The sequence below is a fragment of the Saccopteryx bilineata genome, chromosome X (assembly GCF_036850765.1).
Source record: "Saccopteryx bilineata isolate mSacBil1 chromosome X, mSacBil1_pri_phased_curated, whole genome shotgun sequence".
In the NCBI taxonomy this organism is placed as follows: Eukaryota; Metazoa; Chordata; class Mammalia; order Chiroptera; family Emballonuridae; genus Saccopteryx; species Saccopteryx bilineata.
The window spans coordinates 141,385,388-141,405,694 of record NC_089502.1 but is presented as its reverse complement, the minus strand read 5'-3'; the positions used below and the strand labels follow the sequence as shown (position 1 = coordinate 141,405,694).

At 48.1% G+C, this 20,307-nt stretch overlaps 1 protein-coding gene across 1 annotated transcript in view; it reads left to right on the top strand.

Moving 5' to 3' along the window:
• The first annotated feature begins 89 nt into the window (after positions 1-89).
• Positions 90-20,307, top strand: part of SHROOM2 (shroom family member 2) — a 129,031-nt gene continuing 108,813 nt past the window's right edge. Inside the window, exon 1 of the mRNA XM_066248647.1 lies at positions 90-395. Within this exon, the coding sequence (XP_066104744.1) occupies positions 231-395 (165 nt within the window). The 5' untranslated portion in view covers positions 90-230. The remainder of the gene's footprint in view (positions 396-20,307) is intronic.

The window sequence follows — 20,307 nt, the reverse complement described above, 5'->3', positions numbered from 1 at the left end:
ACCGGCCCGCCCCCTCCGGGCCCGCCCTCCCTGACACCAGCCCTCCCGGCTCCTTCCCGGCCGGCCCGGCACTTTCCTCTCAAGTTGCAGCGCAAGTTAGCTAGTGGCCGGCGGCGGGGCGGCGCCTGGAGCCTTCTCGCCCCCAGCCAGCCGCGACTCCCAGAGTGCATGGGCGCGGGCCGGGCGGGCCCGGGGGGCTGAGGGGCCGCGCAGCCTGCGCGCCCCGCGCCATGGAGGGCGCCGAGCCCCGCGCGCGGCCCGAGCGCCTGGCCGAGGCCGAGGAGCGGACGGCCGACGGCGGGCGCTTGGTGGAGGTGCAGCTGAACGGCGGCGCCCCGTGGGGCTTCACCTTGAAGGGCGGCCGCGAGCACGGCGAGCCGTTGGTCATCACTAAGGTAAGGCGACCGCGAGACCTGCACGGTGACAGCCCGCAGGCAGGCTGGGGGCTCGGAGGAGGTGGGGGCACAGGAGGAAGCGGTACGATCGCGCCCCCTGCCTCCGGGGCGCGCGTCTGCTTGGGTCACCTGTGGGGAGGTGGGCTCCAGAACACGTGTTGGTGTGTGGTCCGGGCGCCACCCGGCCACTCTGTGGTGGTTTCCAGCCCCCCTGGCTCCGGGCGCCGCGCAGAGTTTAAATGGCTTCTGTTCCGGGTCCCCTCCCCTCCCCCTCCTGGAAGGGACCCGCTAGGTCCCTTGTCACTCCCGATCTTGCCCGCGGAGGCCTGCACCTGTGGGGCTTCCCAGAGATCCGGAAGAAACGCTCCTATGTGCCCAGAGGTGGACAGAGCCACCCCACCGGGGTTTCTCTGTGGACCCTTGGTTCTGCACCCCCCGGACCTACACCCTTATCACTAGGAAACGCAGACTAGCAGCTGCCGTCCGCCCAGAGATTCGATTCCCATCAGCCCATCAATATTTACTGACTTTCGGCCTCCAGTCAGTGCCATGGCGCTTTGGGGAACCTGTAGAAACGTACAGAAACTTCAGCCGCCTTTATTTTAACAGTGGCGTTTGAACTCCAACAATAAGAAATTCTTAATGTGTCTGGTTAGGATTGTGTTTTGCGAATGGATGGGGGAGTGGAGGGACAGGGGGCTGTTTTGGAAGTGAATTCTGTTGCCTACAAACAAAAAAAAATCGTCTTCAAATTGACCAGCCGAACCTGTACAAACCTGTAAAAACACGCCAACAACAAACCACTCGTCCTTGTTTTCTTCCGATGTAAAAGTGTGGATTGGTCCGTTTCTTTGGGAAGGGTTGGGCCAGGTCATTCCTAGGGACAAAGTTCCCTTTAAGATGTTAAAATACTTGGCTTACTGGAAGCATTTGAAGGTGACCTACCGGTTTTCTCTGCTTCTGCTTCCCAACCGCACGTAGAGATCTGCTGACTCCTAACCAACCCCTCCTCCCCTCCGGTAATGGATTTGGGAAGTGGAGTGGCTTTTGTTGTTCAGGTAGCAGATGAGACACCAAACTTTTCTAGTTCATATTTTCTCTTATTTTTGTACTTATAGAACTAGAGACTTTGAAGGAAGGCTTATTCAGATGGGCACTGAACTTACATTAAACTAGGCTCTTTGAGAAGATGGTGGGCAGTCCTTGGACACCTTGCCCAGCAAGGGCACTTTCCCAGGCATAAAGGTCTTACAGGGCATTGCCGATGGTCAAAGTTAAAAAGATATTGGGTGAACTACACAGACCTTTAGTGTTCCATGTATTCCTTTGAAGAAAAGATACACACAGTTCAATTTATGTATCTTCCTCAGATTTGCCTTTGTAGCGGATGAGATCAGTTGTAAAACATTCTTTAAGGAGAAGTCTTGCCTTTTGGCTTTACAGAGCATGAGAAAACTGGAAGACACTTTAAAATATAGTTGTTTTACCAGAAGCTGTAGAAAGGGACCCCATGTTTGTTCTTTCTTTTTTTGTCTAATTTTAGTTTTTCAGTTACAATACAATATTACGTTAATTCCAGGTCTACAGGCCAGTCACTACACATTTCTGTAACTTACGAAATGATCACCCTGATAAATCTAGTGCTCATCTGCCAAAGGGTACCCCCAGTTCTAAACTGGCTTCCTGTTTTCCCTGTCTAAGAGTCCCCCATTCTAGAATCGGAAGGAGGTGGGCAGTCACACCCAGTGGACACACATGGGGCCTTCTCAGGGCAAATGAAGTGTTTGCTCTTGACCTGTCTGGCCTGTTGGTTAGCTCTCAACTGTAGTTGCCAAGGGTTTTTATCTATTTATTTATTTTTTAAGATTTTATTTATTGATTTGAGAAAGAGGAGAGAGAGAGAAAGGGAAGGGTAGGAGGAACGAGAAGCATCAACTCATAGTATTTGCTTCTTGTGTGTGCCTTGACCAGGCAAGCCCAGGGGTTTTGAACCGGTGACCTCTGCATTCCGGGTTGGCACTGTGTCCACTGGGCCACCACAGGTCAGGTTTTTTTTTCTTTCGTGAAAGTTTTTGTGGCTAGGCTAATAGCAGTGTGAGCACAGTTTTTCCAGAGGGTGCTTCAGGATTGCGCAGGATAAAATGCTTGTGATTCTTATCTGAGAGACTCCTCTGCCCCTCCTAGCAACTGCTGCTTAGTTTTTATAGATGCTTCAATGTGACCAGAGAGTTGTGGCTCCTTTGTTTAGGGTGGAGAGGACTCAGGACAGTTTGGGACTTCTGAACTAAGTTTTCATGCACACCTGTATGTATATACCTTATTTCCCATGTATAAGATGTACACTTTTTCGAAAAATTCAGGGTCTAAAAACTGGGTGTGTCTTATACAGTGATTGTAGTTTTTTTTTAACTTGCATTTCCCGCTTTTTTTTTTTTTTTATGTCATGTAACTTTTTTTTATTTTTTTTTATTTTTTATTTCTTTATTTTTACAGGGACAGAGAGAGAGTCAGAGAGAGGGATAGATAGGATCAAACAGGCAGGAACGGAGAGAGATGAGAAGCATCAATCATCAGTTTCTCGTTGCGCGTTGCGACTTCTTAGTTGTTCATTGATTGCTTTCTCACATGTGCCTTGACCGTGGGCCTTCAGCAGACTGAGTAATCCCCTGCTGGAGCCAGCGGCCTTGGGTCCAAGCTGGTGAGCTCTTCACTCAAGCCAGATGAGCCCGCGCTCAAGCTGGTGACCTCGGGGTCTCGAACCTGGATCCTTCCGCATCCCAGTCCGACGCTCTAGCCACTGCGCCACCACCTGGTCAGGCCATTTCCCGCTTTTTAACGCTTGATGAGGAGTTGTATGAATTTTATAATGAATAAAACTTGAGTTCAATAACTTTGTCATATACTTTTTTGGGGGGGTATTTTTCTGAAGTTAGAAGCGGGGAGGCAGTCAGACAGACTCCCCAGTGTGCCCATCCGGGACCCACCCGGGCATGCTCACCAGGGGGCGATGCTCTGCCCATCTGGGGTGTTGCTCCATTGTGGCTGGAGCCATTCTAGTGCCTGAGGCAGAGGCCATGGAGCCGTCCTCAGTGCCTGGGCCAACTTTGCTCCAATGAAGCCTTGGCTGTGGGAAGGAGAAAGATAGAGAGAAAGGAGAGAGAGGAGGGTGGAGAAGCAGATGGGCGCTTCTCCTGTGTGCCCTGACTGGGAATTGAACCCGGGACTTCCACATGCCAGGCTGATGCTCTACCACTGAATCAACTGGCCAGTGCCTGTCATTTACTTTTTTTTTCAAATTTCAGGTCCCAAAATTAAGGTGCATCTTATACAAGGGAGCGTCTTATACATGGGGAAATACGGTAAATGCACACATGCGTGCTCACACATGCACACATTGCATGGTATTGGCAGTATTTCACATACCTGTCTTTTCTCCTGGATTAGTTATTAGTGGCACTTGCTTACAACTCAACAGCTGGTAATTAACTATTACGTTATTAGAGAAGGACGAAGGAAAGTGTGTCCACTTCTGAACATTTAAAGTATGGAAATAGACTTTGTGAAAATTTTTATTGATTGATTGATTTCAGAGAGAGAGAGGAAGGAGAGAGAAACTGATTTGTTGTTCTAACTATACATGCATTTATTGGTTGACTTTGCGTGTGCCCTGACTGGGGATCGAATCCACAACCATGACATATCCAGATAATGCTGTAATCAACTGAGCTACTGGCCAGGGCTGGAAATAGACTTAAAAAAATATATTTTTTGCCTGACCAGGCAGTGGCACAGTGGATAGAGCATCGGACTGGGATGCGGAGGACCCAGGTTCGAGATCCTGAGGTCGCCAGCTTGAGCACAGGCTCATCTGGTTTGAGCAAAGGCTCACCAGCTTGGACCCAAGGTCACTGGCTTGAGCAAGGGGTTACTCGATCTGCTGTAGCCCCACAGTCAAGGCACATATGAGAAAGCAATCAATGAACAACTAAGTGCCACAACAAAAAACTGATGATTGATGCTTCTCATCTCTCTGCATTCCTGTCTGTCTGTCCCTATCTATCCCTCTCTCTGACTCTCGCTCTGTCTCTGTTAAAAAAAAAAAAAAAATATATATATATATATATATATATTTAAAGATTTTTATTTACTGATTTTAGAGAGAAGAGGGTGGGGAGGATGAGCAGGAAGCATCAACTCGTAGTAGTTATTTTCTCTTATGTGTCTTGACCAGGCAAGCCTGAGGTTTCGAACTGGTGACCTTAGCATTCCAGGTTATCACTTTACCCACTGCACCACCACAGGTCAGGCGAAAGAGCCTTTTATAATGGGGACTGGGGACAGTTGTTTCACCACCAGAATTTGGATTACTCTGAACTTTGAATCTTTTCTTATTTTGTTAAGAGAAGGGGGGAGGGATGACAGACAGGAAGGTAGAGAGATGAGAAGCATCAATATGTGCCTCGATGGAGTGGAGCGGGGTGCTCCAGCTGAGCTAGTGAGCCCTTGATTAAGCTAGTGACCTTGGGTTCAAGCCAGCGACCTTGGGCTCATGTCTACGATCCACAAGTCAAGCTGACGACCCCATGTTCAAGCTGGTGACCCCATGTTCAAGCTGGTGACCCCATGCTCAAGCTGGTGAGCCTATGCTCAAGCAGGCGACCTTGGGGTTTTGAACCTGGGTCCTCAGCATCCCAGGTCAATGCTTTATTCACTGCACCACCGCCTGATCAGGCTGAATCTTTCCCTATAGTTACAGAAAAAAATCTTTTGGGCTCATTAGATAGTAATTGTTCTAATAGATTTTTTGCATTTAAAAAATTTTGTGATTAAATTGTTTATATATTAGACCCCTGGGGTATTACACAACACATTCTTTTTCTTTTCCTTTTTAAGATTTTATAGAGAGAGGCTGGAGGGGGAACAGAATGAGAAGTATAGTTGCTATTTAACAGAATTTGACTTGGGCCCTGGCCGGGTTGGCTCAGCGGTAGAGCGTCGGCCTAGCGTGCGGAGGACCCGGGTTCGATTCCCGGCCAGGGCACATAGGAGAAGCGCCCATTTGCTTCTCCACCCCTCCGCCGCGCTTTCCTCTCTGTCTCTCTCTTCCCCTCCCGCAGCCAAGGCTCCATTGGAGCAAAGATGGCCCGGGCGCTGGGGATGGCTCTGTGGCCTCTGCCTCAGGCGCTAGAGTGGCTCTGGTCGCAACATGGCGACGCCCAGGATGGGCAGAGCATCCCCCCCTGGTGGGCAGAGCATCGCCCCTGGTGGGCGTGCCGGGTGGATCCCGGTCAGGCGCATGCGGGAGTCTGTCTGACTGTCTCTCCCCGTTTCCAGCTTCAGTAAACAAACAAACAAACAAACAAAAAAAAACAGAATTTGACTTGGGAGAAGCCGGATCCACTGTGAGAGGGCTGACTTGAGTCTCATTTGGAGGGCCTCGTAGGAGTGCGCTTAGGACTGGAAGGGATGCCCCAGCAAGGCTGCTGCAGTCCCTGGGCTTCAGATGGAGTTTTCCTTTTGTTAGCCCATTTTATAGGTGTGCCCCGCGGTCACAAACCTGGCAAGTCTTGAGAGGGACCTGGAGGACCAGATCTTGCCCCTGAATGCCCCTGTTTTTCCTCCAGTCGGTGCCATATGCTACTGTCTAAAATCAGTTGTGATGCCATAGTGAATAACTCTTTCATGTCCATTTGGTGACAGCATTTTTAATGTTTATTTTATTTTAATTTTTTTTTATTACTTATTGAGTTGAGAGAGAATGAGAGAGAGAGAGGAACATAGATCTGTTCCTATATGTGCCCTGACCAGGGACTGAACTGGCAACCTCTGTACTTCAGGACGACACTACAACCAACTGAGCTCTCTGGTCAGGGCTTTGATGTTTATTTTGGTATTAGAGAGCAAAGCAGGGATAGAAAGACGGGAACATCAATCTGCTCCTGTATGTGTCCTGACCAGGGATCGAACTGGTAACCTGCACTTCAGGATGATGCTCTAACCAACTGACCCATCTGGCTGGGGCATTTTGGTGACAGTTTTTGGGTTTTTTTTTTTGTATTTTTCCAAAGCTGGAAACAGGGAGAGACAGTCAGACAGACTCCCGCATGCGCCAACCGGGATCTACCCGGCCTGCTCACCAGGGGGCGATGCTCTGCCCCTCCGGGGCATCGCTCTGTCCCGACCAGAGCCACTCTAGCGCCTGGGGCAGAGGCCAAGGAGCCATCCCCAGCTCCTGGGCCATCTTTGCTCCAATGGAGCCTCGCTGCGGGAGGGGAAGAGAGAGACAGAGAGGAAGGAGAGGGGGAGGGGTGGAGAAGCAGATGGGCACTTCTCCTGTGTGCCCTGGTCGGGAATCGAACCCGGGACCCCTGCACGCCAGGCCGACGCTCTACCACTAAGCCAACCGGCCAAGGCCGGTGACAGTTTTTAAACCTTGACATTATTGACATCCTAAGCTGGGTTATTCTTTGTTGTGGGGCTGTCCTGTGCATTGTAGGATGTTTGGTGGCATTGCTGGCCTCTACCTGCTGACTCCCTCTCCAGCTGTGACAACCAAAAATATATATATATATATCCAGACTGCCAAATGTCCTCTGGGTGCAACAGTGCTCTCACGGATCGATTTTAGCTTTTGAAGCTCATGCTTCATTCTTTTAGAAGACACTGGCTTGTAGGGTCTTCTTCTTGGGGACTCCTGGTGTGGCCATCAACTGCATAGAGGGCTGTTTTCTCTCCAGGCTCTGGCCCTGATAAAAAGGCTTTATTTGCATAGTAAAATTCAAACAAATACTTGCTTCATCTGGAAAAAAGAAATCAAAGCAGGAACTGCCCAGCACTGTGTTTTACGTGCATTCGCTGAGGCTGCTGGGTAAGGGCTGTCTTTCCCTGGGTCTAGTTTTAACTTAAGGGGATGCTGACTTCCTGGGAGTGGCATTCTTGGATTTTTTTTTTTTTTTTTTTTTCTTAGAGCTCAAGGAGCTCTTTTTTTTTTTTTTCTTTCTGAAGCTGGAAACAGGGAGAGACAGTCAGACAGACTCCCGCATGCGCCCAACCGGGATCCACCCGGCACGCCCACCAGGGGGCGGTGCTCTGCCCATCCTGGGCGTCGCCATGTTGCGACCAGAGCCACTCTAACGCCTGGGGCAGAGGCCACAGAGCCATCCCCCAGCGCCCGGGCCATCTTTGCTCCAATGGAGCCTTGGCTCCGGGAGGGGAAGAGAGAGACAGAGAGGAAGGCGCGGCGGAGGGGTGGAGAAGCAAATGGGCGCTTCTCCTGTGTGCCCTGGCCGGGAATCGAACCCGGGTCCTCCGCACGCTAGGCCGACGCTCTACCACTGAGCCAACCGGCCAGGGCGCATTCTTGGATTTTGAAGCCAAGCCTGTGTGGAGTGGCCCCAGACGCCCACTGCAGGTGGCCACACTGACTTGGAGATTGACATTTTAGTAGGACTAGACGAGACGCTTAACCTGCTTTTCATGATGTCCTGTGTCCTGACAAACTGCCCAGACTTTGACTTGTTTGTATTTTCGGGATGCGCTTTGATGGAGGGCATCTCAGGACCCCGTGAGTCCATAGGACATGGTGCGCAGGGTCCTGCTGTCTCTGCCTGTTCGTTCTTTTCCCCATCAGTTCAGCAGACCTAAAACTTCAGTGGTGGTAGGGAATGAGAAGGGAGGAGACCCAATTTCTGTCCTGTCCCGGGAAGCGCAAGAATTCCAAGGAAGCATTCAGTGCCCAGCTGGGTGTCAGCAGACCCCCTGCGGCCTCAGGAATGTTTGTTAAGGGGAAGGAATGAAGCCCCGGCCCCTCCTTTTGGCATTTCTTGGAGACCCCCTCTAAGAATGCCAGAGCCTTAGCCAGCAACCCCACAGGAGACACTGAAAGGGGCCTGGCTTGCTCCCAAGGGCCGCTCCTGATTTGACGTTGCCTTTGGGAAACAGAGCCGTCCTGGAGGGGTGCTTTGGGTTGGGATGCCCCAACCGGACTCACCCTCTCAAGGGACTTCAGATCATTAAAACATTTCTCTGGAAGGGAATCAGGGCACATGGGGGCAGGGGTGGTGGTCACACAGCCAGATGGCAAATGTCCTTTGTAAATTACAGGCAGAGCTCCCTCTGGTGGTGGGCGGGGGGTAGGAGGCACCAACACCTGACGTACCTGTCCTTTGAGAAGAGGCTCCATTTCATGGAGTCATGCTGTTGCAGTCATTGGTGGCCTGGTGACTGAAATTAGGACAGGTTGTCCTGCTGTACTTATCTTTGCCCCCAGGAGCCAAGTGTGTGTGGTGTTTTTTTTTTTGTCAATGATCAGTGAAGGTTTTGAGACTGAGGGAGGGGTCTGTTGATTTCAGCAGTGGCTTGAGGACAGACAGATCTCAACCTCTTCTGGGCTTTGCTGCATTTCTGAAGTTGAAGTTGAGCTCAGTCCCTGCACAGAGGGCTGCTGCTGCTTTTCCAGTGTCCGGCAGAAGTCCATGGTGGTGGTCAGGGCTGGGCTTCCGCCATGTCAGCAAACCCAGATGCCGTAGGTACTGTGATGGGGTCCCAGCCATGGTGTTTTCTGAGTTTGGAGGAGTGTGATTCTGAAGACTAATTTGTATTGAAGAATTAATTTTATGTTTGTTTTTTAAAGGGGGGTGAGTTTTTTTTTCTGGGCCAAAAGATCCTTTCAGTTGGCAGACCTGCCTTGTCCCTGGCATTCAGAGCACTCCATGTTGTCTGTCCCAGCCTAAGCCTGCCTGTGGCCTGCGAGTTCTCTTCCTGGGTCCTCCACAGGCGTATTGGGTGGGAAGTCTGGCAGACAGCCTGAGGTCCAGTCTGAGGGCTGGTCCCTGGGGCTTTGAGGTTCAACAGGGGAAAGGGTCTTTCTCTTAGAAAGTATTTTAGCTTGACTCACACCTAATAAATCCAGAGGGTTCTTTGGTGTGAAAGCTGCAAACGCAAACTGTGCATCGCATTTCTTCACCATGATAGGTTTGCTCGTCCTCATTCAGTTATGAGTATTTATTTCTTAACGTGCCCTGACAGTCGTCTTTGGGGAAAAAAAGAAAACTGGTTTGCCCGAGAGCTAAATGTAGAATGTTATGAAAACGAAAGGCTCATGAAAGGAGTGTTTCACCCTGTCTTGGCGAGCCAGGGTTTCTGAACTCACCTTTCTATTTTGTGGCCAAATAAATGTCTCCCCACTTGGAAAGGGCCCATTTCTCTTATTTGGAAAGCATTGAGAGTTTGTCCTCTTGCCAGAGTTGTTTGTGTCGGCATGCAAATAAACCTAGGTTTGTGGCTTTCCTCCGGGCTTTGTGGAGCTTTTCTTGTACCCTGGGCACAGTGTAAACATTCAACAGGATCGTTTAAGGATGTAAGAGCCAAACAGACGCTGTATTCAGGACTTTCTTCTTTTACCTTACTGCATGTAGCCAGGCCTGGGGCAGTGGGGAGGAGAAATTCTGCAAGGCGTGCTCTCCGGAGCTGACAACTTTCACCCACATGAAGGATTTGGAAAGAGCTCAGGGTTGCATGTTGCTCTTTGGTCCTTTTAAAACATTGCTAGTGTCCAACACGGTGGGGAGGGGGCATATTCTGGAATAATTGTTGCTTTGTCACTGTGTTGCGTCATAGGTTTGCATTGATTGTCCTGTAGCAGATTGAGCTTGTTCTGTTCAACAGGAACGTATCTTAGTAGAAGGACACGGGAGTGTCAGTAAAAAATAATTGGACTAACTTCTTTTTTTTTTTTTTTTTTTTACAGAGGCAGAGATAGACAGGGACAGACAGACAGGAATGGAGAGAGATGAGAAGCATCAATCATCAGTTTCTCGTTGCGCGTTGCGACTTCTTAGTTGTTCATTGATTGCTTTCTCACATGTGCCCTGACCGCGGGCCTTCAGCAGACCGAGTAACCCCCTGCTGGAGCCAGCGACCCTGGGTCCAAGCTGGTGAGCTCTTTGCTCAAGCCAGATGAGCCCGCGCTCAAGCTGGCGACCTCGGGGTCTCGAACCTGGGTCCTTCCGCATCCCAGTCCGACGCTCCATCCACTGCGCCACCACCTGGTCAGGCTGGACTAACTTCTTTAGGTTCAAACAAATCAGATTGTTCAGGAAAGCCAAGATAGGATGTTCTGCGTAGCAAAGCAAAAGTATCACTTTTTTTTTTTTTGAACCTGCGCTGTTTTTCAAATCCCTGGGGTATTTAGTTGTAGGGAATGCCAGCTGTCTCTGTTGGATGGGGCTGGGAGGGGAAGGGTTGCAGATTATCTTTCTTTTGGGCAAAGGGGACTAAGATTTTCAGATCAAAGGCAAACTGTGAAGGTCATCAAGAGCCCAGGCAGGGTCTGAGTCTGAGAGCTTTGAAGGGGAACAGTATGACTTATTCATAGGAGGAAAGGGACAACATGTTAGTGTATCTTTCTGAGTTTTGTTTTTGTTTTTATCAAAGCGGTTTTTGCACAGTTTAAATAATCGGATAGTTCCTGGGGGCGTGTTGTCACACCAGCAGCTCTCCCCAGGCCATTTCCTCTTCCCTAGAGATAGCCATTGAAACTTTGTAGCTGGTTTCTGTTGGCATCAGCTGAGCTTCTCTATATTGCTGCTACTTTTGTTTGTTCCTCTTAGAGGTAGCTACTGACTTCCTTCTATAGAAGGTTGGGATTTAGCTTTAACCCCACACAGCTCCGTCCTACTACTATCCAGGGACACATTTCTTGGGCCCCCGTGCTCCCAAGGTACTCACACCATAATTTTGGTTAGAAGACGGTTTTTCAACTTTAGCACTATTGACATTTTGAACCCGATGATTCTTTTTCATTGGGGGTTGTGCATGTAGGATTTTGAGCCCCATCCCTGGTCTTCACCCACTAGACGCCAGTAGCACCCCACAACCTAGTGTAATAACCAAACATGCCTCCAGGTATTACCTGATGTCCCCTGGGGAGAGAAATCACCTCCTTTGAGGACCACTGAATTACTAGTTACTGTTTATTTTTAAAATTTTTTGATTGATTTTAGACAGAGAGGAATTGATTGATTTACTGCCATTACCCATGCATTCACTGCTTGATTCTTTTTTTTTTTAATGTTTATTTTGTTGATTTCAGAGAGAGGAAGGGAGAGAGAACATCTGTTCCTATATATGCCCTGACCGGGGACTGAACTCGCAGCCTTGGCACATCAGGACCACACTTTAACCAACTGAGCTATCTGGCCAGGGCTGTTTATTTTGATTGGCAGTGCTATCACTGCTGAGCCTGGTGGTACACACTATAATTCTCTTCCCATCCCCCTTCCCCCCCGCACAAGTTTTCATAATCACTGAGTTAATGATAGTTTGGTTTCTTTGCTCAATTTTTATGTACTTGGCCTTGATTCATCCTCCAATTGTTTCCTAATTGTAAAAAATCTTTAATACTTTGAGATACACAGGGGGTTGTCTTTTGAGACCCTTTGTACCTGAAAATGTCATTATTTGTCCCTCACAGTAAATGTCCTGTTTGGGGCGGGCGCCTCATTGGAGGTGGTTGTCCACAGGCCCTCGGCGGGCTGTGCTCTGTTCCCTGCCCAGGGTCAGGATTGCCGGAGAAAGCAGAAATGTCTGTTTCTTGAGGCTTTGAACTGGCTCTATTTTTTTCTATCTTATTTTTCATTTCTTTGTATTTTGTGCAAAATCCCTTGTGGGATTTTGTGCAACTTTATCTTCCAATTCTTTCCATCGAATTTTTAAATTTGTGCTCTCGGGTTTTGCAAATCCCAAAGTTTTTGTTGTTCTCCAGTGGTCATTGTCGATACCATACTGGTCTTGCTTCATGGTTCTTCTTTCTTAATCATTGATGATATTTAGCTTTTTAAAAATGTCTTTCTGCACAGATTCAGTTTCTGAGCTCTGCTGCTTTTTGTTTGTTTTGGCTTCTCTCTTCCCTGTTGGAGGCTCTCTTCAGTGTCTAGTGATCTTTGCTGTCCACAGGTAGTTAAGTGTGGGTGACTGCAGTGCTCTTTGGAAGGTGTGTGTGTGTGTGTGTGTGTGTGTGTGACCTGGCCAAGCTGCTGCCCTGGGCTCCTTGAGAGGCCACAGACACGAGTGTTTGGGGACTGTTTGTGTCCTTGTGAGACGGCAGTGTTTTCCTCCACTGAAAGTAAATTTCTGGTGTAGGCAGATTGGGAAGGCAGTGGGAGGCGTTGAGGACCTCCGCCAGTGAAGAGGAGCCCTGCTCTGCTCAGGGATGTGAGAGAGGTCACGTCTGCCCCCTACTCTGACCACCGTGGTTCCAGTTTGGAGGGGAGGTCCTCACTAGTATAAGTGGTGGGGCTTGTAGACAGAGCTGGATCTTTCACTTTGTCCGTAACCTTCTCTGATCTTTAATCTTTAATCCTTCAGGCTGTCAAACTGGAATCATTACCATTTTAGTGTGCTGTCATGGGGATTAAGTGAGGTGATATGTAAAGCCAGCTCTGGTGAATGAACTTTCTTCTCTCCTCTCCCTCCCCCCTCCCTTCCCCATATAACCCTGCTTCATTAAATTTGGAAAATTGGCCTGGCCTGACCTGTGGTGGCGCAGTGGATAAAGCGTCAACCTGGAAATGCTGAGGTCTCCGGTTCGAAACCCTGGGCTTGCCTGGTCAAGGCTCATATGGGAGTTGATGCTTCCAGCTCCTCCCCCTTCTCTCTTTTTGTCTCTCCTCTCTCTCTCTCTGTCTCTCCTTCTCCTCTCTAAAATGAATAAATAAAAAATAAATTAAAAAAAAATAAAGAAAATTGGCCTGGCCTGTGGTGGTGCCGTGGATAAAGTGTCGACCTGTAATGCTGAGGTCGCTGGTTCGAAATCCCTGGCTTGCCTGGTCAAGGCACATATGGGAGTTGATGGTTCCTGCTCCTACCCCTTCTCTCTCTCTCTCTCTCCCTCCCTCTCTCCCCCCCCCCCAAAAATGAATAAATAAAAAAAATATTTGGAAAATTGTAAAAAATAATGTGACGATATTTGTATTGCACCACGGACTTAACTCTGGAAGGACTTCAGGCTAGATTTTGCATGGCAACATTTTAACATGTTCCCTAGAGATTCTGTTACTGATTTGGACTGTTTAGTACAGGACTTGAAAGAAAGCATTGAATTAAACTACGTATCTATTGTCCAGCACCAGTGCATTCACTGTGCTGTTTACAGCCACTGGAGTGTCTTTCCTCCTTTCTACACCCTCCCCCATTATTTTTAATTATAATGTGTAAAGCCAGAAGCCACGGCCAGGGCCACCATCAGAGCAGCCCGGCCCATGCAGGTTCGCATTGGATTCGGACAGTCGGTAAAGAAACCATGGAGCCAAAAACTGGTGGGCCATAACCTTTAATCCTACCTTGCACCCGGCGGGCAAGTAAAAATACACACTGGGCTCCAAAACCCAGTCACACTCAGTGCTCACAAAGCCACTGACTTATCCGAGTTTCCTAGAATCAAAGGTTTCTAGCTCACCAGCCTTATTCTCCTCAGTTCCCCATCTCCTTCCTTATCCCAGATACAAACTCTACACAAACTGGCATCTCACTCAGCACTCCGCCATCTTGGCTGCTTCTCCTGGCCTCCTCCACGTGGCCTTTCTCTGCTTTCTGCTCTCTCTTCTCATGATAATCTCAGGAACCAAGAGCGCAAAATCCCGTTTTGCCCCCACTTTATACTGTAGCTTCACAACCTCTAATCCAATATACAAAGTAGGGAAGTCTCCAACCCAAAGTCATCTTCTGAGGCATGATTGGATTGCACCACCCCACATCAAAAAGGGTAGGAAAGGCTTAATCCCAAAACCAAGCCCCAGGCTACAAGGATTCCGCCTGCCTTTAGCCCACCCCAACACACATTAATATCACCTGGGCGACGGCTTCCTCGTGTTATCTTTAACAAAGTGAGCATAATACATTTTATCTGCCCAACATAATGTATCTTCTTTTTATAACATTAACGGAGTTAGCTCTTTCAGATCCATTCTGCTCTGTTCAGAAAGACATAAATTTAGAAAAGTGGCTTGGGAGGGGACATAAGTAGTAAGAAAGGTGAAGGGAAAATATTAGAAGCTCTTTCAGGCATAGAGTTGGAGCCCCAGGCCTTGAGAAGGTGCTGTCCATGTCTCCTTTTCCTTCTGGTCACTCTTGGTCTACCAGTTCCCAGCTTCCCTGGAAGCTCAGTGTGGCCTGTGTCCATAGGGGAATTGTGGGAGCAATAAGGAGGTGTGGTAAGAGACGGAATTGTGAGAGACATAAGGAATTAATGGGAGTGATGAGGGATCATGAGAAGAACCAGGGAATTTAGGGAACTCCCAGGGATTGTGGGAAGACAGAACATCATGGAGGAGAAATGGAATTATGGGAGATGCAGGATTTGTGGGGAAAATGTCATTAATGCCTAGGGAATTATAAGAACAATAAGCATTCATGGGAATGAAATGGATTGTGGAAGAAATAAAGAATTATGGGGAAGTTGAAGTCATGGATACTGGAGGAATTATGGGAAAAATAAAATCATGGATGCCTGGGGAATTGTGGGAACGCTAAGGCGTTATGGATAGAAAAGGAATTGTGGGGAATGACATGGCATCATGGGAATGACTAGGGAATTGTGGGTAGGCCAAAGCACCATAGGAAGAAAGAATTGTAGTAGAGAGGTGGGATTGTGGGAAAGATAATGTCAAAGACAAGGGTCATGGTAGAGAGAGAAATTGTGGGAATTACAAGGAATCATGGGAGATAGGAGGGGTATTGTGGGAGACACAAGGAATTGATATGATGAGCGCTCATTGGATAGGGGAATTGTGGGAACACCAAGGGACTATGGGTAGAAAGGGATATTGTGGGAAGTAAAGGGAATCATGGGATAAAAATTCTATTTAGATTAATTTGGGCAAATTTAGAAAAGTGATTTGGTGATGATATATTGCCATTGATGACAACATGGATGGACCTTGGGAACATGATACTAAGTGAAATAAGTAAATTAGAAAAAGCTAAGAACTGTAGGATTTCACACATAGGTAGGATATAAAACTGAGACTCATGGACACAGATAAAAGTGGTTCGGGGGGGGGGGGGAGGGAAGGGAATAAAGAAGGACAAATATGCCGTGATGGAAAATGAGCACAGAATGCAATCAGCAGTTCATATGCTGTAGAAATGTTTACCTGAAATCTGTGTATTCTTATTGATAAGTGTCACCCCATTAAATTTAATTTCTAAATTAAAAAAAAGTGATTTGGAAAGTGAAAATAGTAAGGAAGATGAAGGTTAAGTATTAGAAATCCAGGCATAGAGTTGGAGGATGTCTGTCCATCTCTGCTCTTCATTCTGGACACACTGTTGGACTATATTTCCCAGCTTCCCTTGCAGTTAGGTATGGCCATGTGACAGTTCTACTCAATCAAGGGTCCTTGAATGACAGGACTTAGCTGCTCAGGACACGGTTACCCTCTCAGTGGTACCATTACACAAGCAAGGAATAGCCTCTGTTGTGTTTGAGCCATTACACATTTCTTGGGTTACTTGCTGTAAGAGTTAGGCTATGCTAACAAATGAAATTGAGAGTGAAATAAAAAGTTTTCCTTTTGACAAATAAATCCACTTAGCGTTGAGAGACTGAATACACAATGCTTAACTTGCACTCATACTGGATGGAATGACTATTTACTTTGTAGAGGGAATCACTGTGGGTGTCCGATTAGCGCATAGCAAGCAGCTCACTACAGGAGACCGGCAGGCCCAGAGATTTGGCTTCTTTCCACCTTAGCTTTTTCTCTCTGGGGCTAATTGGATTTTTCGTTGGTTTTGCTTTGCCCCTCCCTGCAGGTGATTGCCTGGGAGCTATGGAGAGGTGGGGCAGGAGGCAAGGAGCATCCCAGTCCAGGTCTTTAGCCCTCACGTGGAGCTGGCCCGAGGGAGAAGGGTGGGCAGCCAGCTAGCTGTCAGAGACAGGGACGGGAGCTTCCTGGATAAATTCCCCTTTCCTTCAGTGCTTTGGTTAGAGTGGAGAGGATGTACCCCTGGGAGGGTTCCACCTTAAGTCCTCATTAACAGGCTGCCTTTATCAGAGTAATTAATCAATAATCTTTTATGGCAGACTAATCCCCCCCCCAACAGAACATTAGACACCTGAGTTAGATCATCAGAGAGAGGGAGAGGAAGGTGAGGAGCTTTCTAGTGGCCTCAGGAGAAAGATGGAGTTGGTGTGAGGATCGGAGGAGGGGGTGTGTCCCCTTGGAATGTCTACAGAAAATCTGGAAAGGCACTGTGGGTGGGGACCAGGGCCCTGGAGCCTGGGGCTGGTAGCTGTCTCTGACTTTCAAAGGAGATGAAGGTGGTTCCCCCCCCCATCCCTTGAAAATGCTGAAACTGAGGGAATTCTGCTTCTGTCTGTGTTTGTAAATTTGTAAGCACTGTGATACTTATCTGTGCTAATTATACGTAGGCTTGTAAATTTGTGAGCATCATGATACTGTTTTTTCTTGTTGTAGAAATGTTAAAACCGTATTACCAAGTGGTGGTGCAGTGGATAGAGCGCCGACCTGGGATGCTGAGGACCCAGGTTTGAAACCCTGAGGTTACCGGCGAGAGCGCGGTGGGGTTGCTGGCTTTAGCATGGGATCATAGACATGACCCCATGATTGCTGGCTTGAGCGTAAATGTCGCTGGCTTCAGGAAGGGGTAAGCTCAGCTGGAGCCCCCTGGTCAAGGCACAAATGAGAAATCAATCAGTGAACAACTAAAGTAATGCAACTGTGAGTTGATGCTTTTCATCTCTCCCTTCTTATCTGTTTGTCTCTGGCTATCTCTCCCATGCCCTCTCTCTCACTTAAAAAAAAAAGTAAGAAATGTTAAAACAACTTTGGAAAAAAGTGAAAAGAAAGGAAAAGATTGATCAAAACATTCTATAATCTTATATCTGGCATCATAGCTATATTGATTTCCCTCCCTGGCTGTGGAATTCTTCGCCCCACACCATATAGATCTAATCTTTAATTGCATCAACGTAATTAAGAATTACATTCTCAATACTGTATACGGAAGATGTGTTGCAGAAACACATCTTGTGCATCTGTAACCTGTATAACTTTCTTAACCAGTGTCACTCCAGTAAATTAAATTAAAAACTAATTACATTGTCAACAATTCTTTGGAGTCGGATGATAACTTAAAGGAAGCTTACTTTTGTGTGTGCCACTTGGAATTTAAAAATGACATCGTTTTGTATTGTGTACTATATTGAGTTTTATCAGTTAGCTTTTTCTAGACAGGCATATGAAAAACAACCTTAACTTCTGGAAAACTGAGCACTTTATATTGGTCAAGTAACGTCAGCGTTTCAACAATTGTGTGCTTTTTATGGTATGTGCCTCTTTTTAAAAAAATTTTCCTTCATGTTGAGATGCCTGCATCTTCAATGAAAGCTGGGAAAGGAAACATCTGGACTTGTAAAGATAGGCCTGTTGCTGCTCGAATCAGATTTATTTTGTATGCCTTGAACCACAAAGATCTTACGCAGCCGATGCCGCCGAGTTTCCGAGCTGGGGGCTGGGGGGGCTGGCACTGTTTCCCGTTCCTTCCCCATTTTCAGTGAGTTGTGGTGGTTTGGGGACAAGTAATTACAACCTCCCAGTGCTCTGCATAGTTGTGGAACTTTACCCATAAAGGTGAGCTCGCCATTCTTCTCTTGCTGATGACTGAGGGAGCCTCTGTCTTGTGCCTTGAGACAGGAACTGGGGCTGCATTCCCAGAGTATAATTCTGAAGGGACCCGTGCTGTACCGGCCGTCTGAAAAAGATGTCTCAGTCCCCTGTAAACCCATTGTCTCGCACACGTGGCCTTTGCTGACCGCTGCAGTGTTGGTTTCTCAAGGTCCTTCCTTTCTGTCTCATCTCATCAATGTGATCCCTTGCGCTCCCTGGAGAGAGTGTTTGTAGGCAGACAATGGTGGCATCTCCGTGTACAGACTGGACCCCAGGCACCGGCCCCTGCAAACTCAGAGTGAGCCAGATGGTTACCATTCATGCATCTTCCCTCACCTTCAGTTCTCCTGCATGGCCAATCCTGTCCATAGCTTTTAGCCTCAGCTTTTAGACTCATCTCTCTGACCATCCACACAGCTACTTGATCCCCAAGTCCTTTGGAGCCCGAGTGTCTTATGTTTGTTGCTTCTTTCTCATCCCAGTGATGTCTCTGCCTGACCGTCACAGTGGTCTCTAACTTGCACACCGCCTCCAGACGCTCTGTGTGTCAGATTCCTGTAGACGGCCAGCGGTGCGGGGGCCGGAGCGCTCCGGGTGTTCTCATTTGATGGCAGTAACCGTGCCCTCGGAGACTGCTCCTGTAACACTGGAGCTGGGTCTGGACGATTCTCTGTCTTTTAGCGCCTGCCTATTCCTCAGCCTCATCTTCTGGATCCTCTCTCCCACCTCGGTCCTTTAGGCCTGCACTGTCTCTGTGGTAGCTGCTTGTCACATGAGACTCTTGAGCACTTGAAATGTGCCAAGTCCAAAATGAGATGAAATGCGAGTAAAAATAATATATATGCTTGGGTTTTAGACTTAGTCTGAAAAAGAAGTGGGGTATGTAAAGTAGTTCATTAATAATTCCTTTAGATTGGTTACATGTTGAAATATTTTGGCTCCTTTGGGTTAAACAAGTAAAATCTTTTATTGAAATTAATTTCACAGCCCTGGATGGTAGGCTCAGTGGATAGAGCATTGGCACAGCATATGGACGTCCCAGGTTTGATTCTGGGGTCAGGGCACACAGGAGAAGCGACCATCTGCTTCTTTCCCCCTTCTCTCCCTCTTCCCTTCCTGTAGCCAGTGGCTTGATTGGTTCCAATATTGCCCCAAGTGCTGAGGATAGCGCATTAGTCTGAGCCTCCGCCTCAGGCACTAAAAATAGCTCAGTTGGTTTGAGCATCAGCCCTGGACAAGGGTTGCCAGGTGGGTCCTGGTCACAGTCCCTGCAGGAGTCTGTCTCTATCTTCCCTCCTCTCACTTTAAAAAAAGAAAAAAATTAACTTCACATCCTTTTTTTTTTTTTTTTTTTTTTTTTTGCTTTTTAAAGTGTGGCTCCTACAAACTTGAAAGTTACATATGTGGCTCTTATTATATTTCTTACTGGCTGGCTGTGCCTTAGAGTGTCATCCTGCGAGCTCTGCTCCCTGGAACCAACTGCAGCAGCGTCCCTGGGAGCTTGGGAGAAACGCAGACTCAGGCCTGGAGGAATCAGAATTTGCATTTTAACAAGCTCCGAAAGGATTTATACAGACCGCATGTCAGGCTTGCTCAGCGCTGCTTCTGAGAGCTCTCTGAGGGTCCCCCACATCCTGCGTGGTTTGAGGCTCTGCAGAGGTCCTCTCTCTTGCTTTCTCTCTGAGACAGAGTTTTGTGGAAGTCATCACCAATGATGCACCTCCCGGGCAGTGTGGCCACTGGCCGTCCCTGTCTGCTGGGCGGGCACCGTGTTCTCCCGGGGCTCTTCCTGGGGCCTGTCTCATCAGGGACATTGCAGTGTCCCTGCGCCTGATTGATGGGGACAGCCTGAGAGGGGAGCCTGGTGCTTGTTTTTTAATTTTTTTTCCTTTTCCAAGTGAGAGGCAGGAGATAGAGAGACAGACACCTGCATGCACCCTGACCGGGATCCTCCCAGCAACCCCTGTCTAGGGCTGATGCTCTGCTCAGCTGGGGCATGCTCACAATGGAGGTACTTTTAGTACCTGAGGCAGAGGCTTTATGGAGCCATCCTCAGCGCCTGGGTCCGATGTAGTTGAACCAATCAAGCCACATCTACTGGAGGGGAAGAGAGAGAAAGAGAGAGAAGGAGAAGGTGGAGGGGTGGAAAAGCAGATGGTCATTTCTCCTGTGTGCCCTGACCGGAAATCGAACCCAGAACATTCATACGGCAGGCCAGTGTT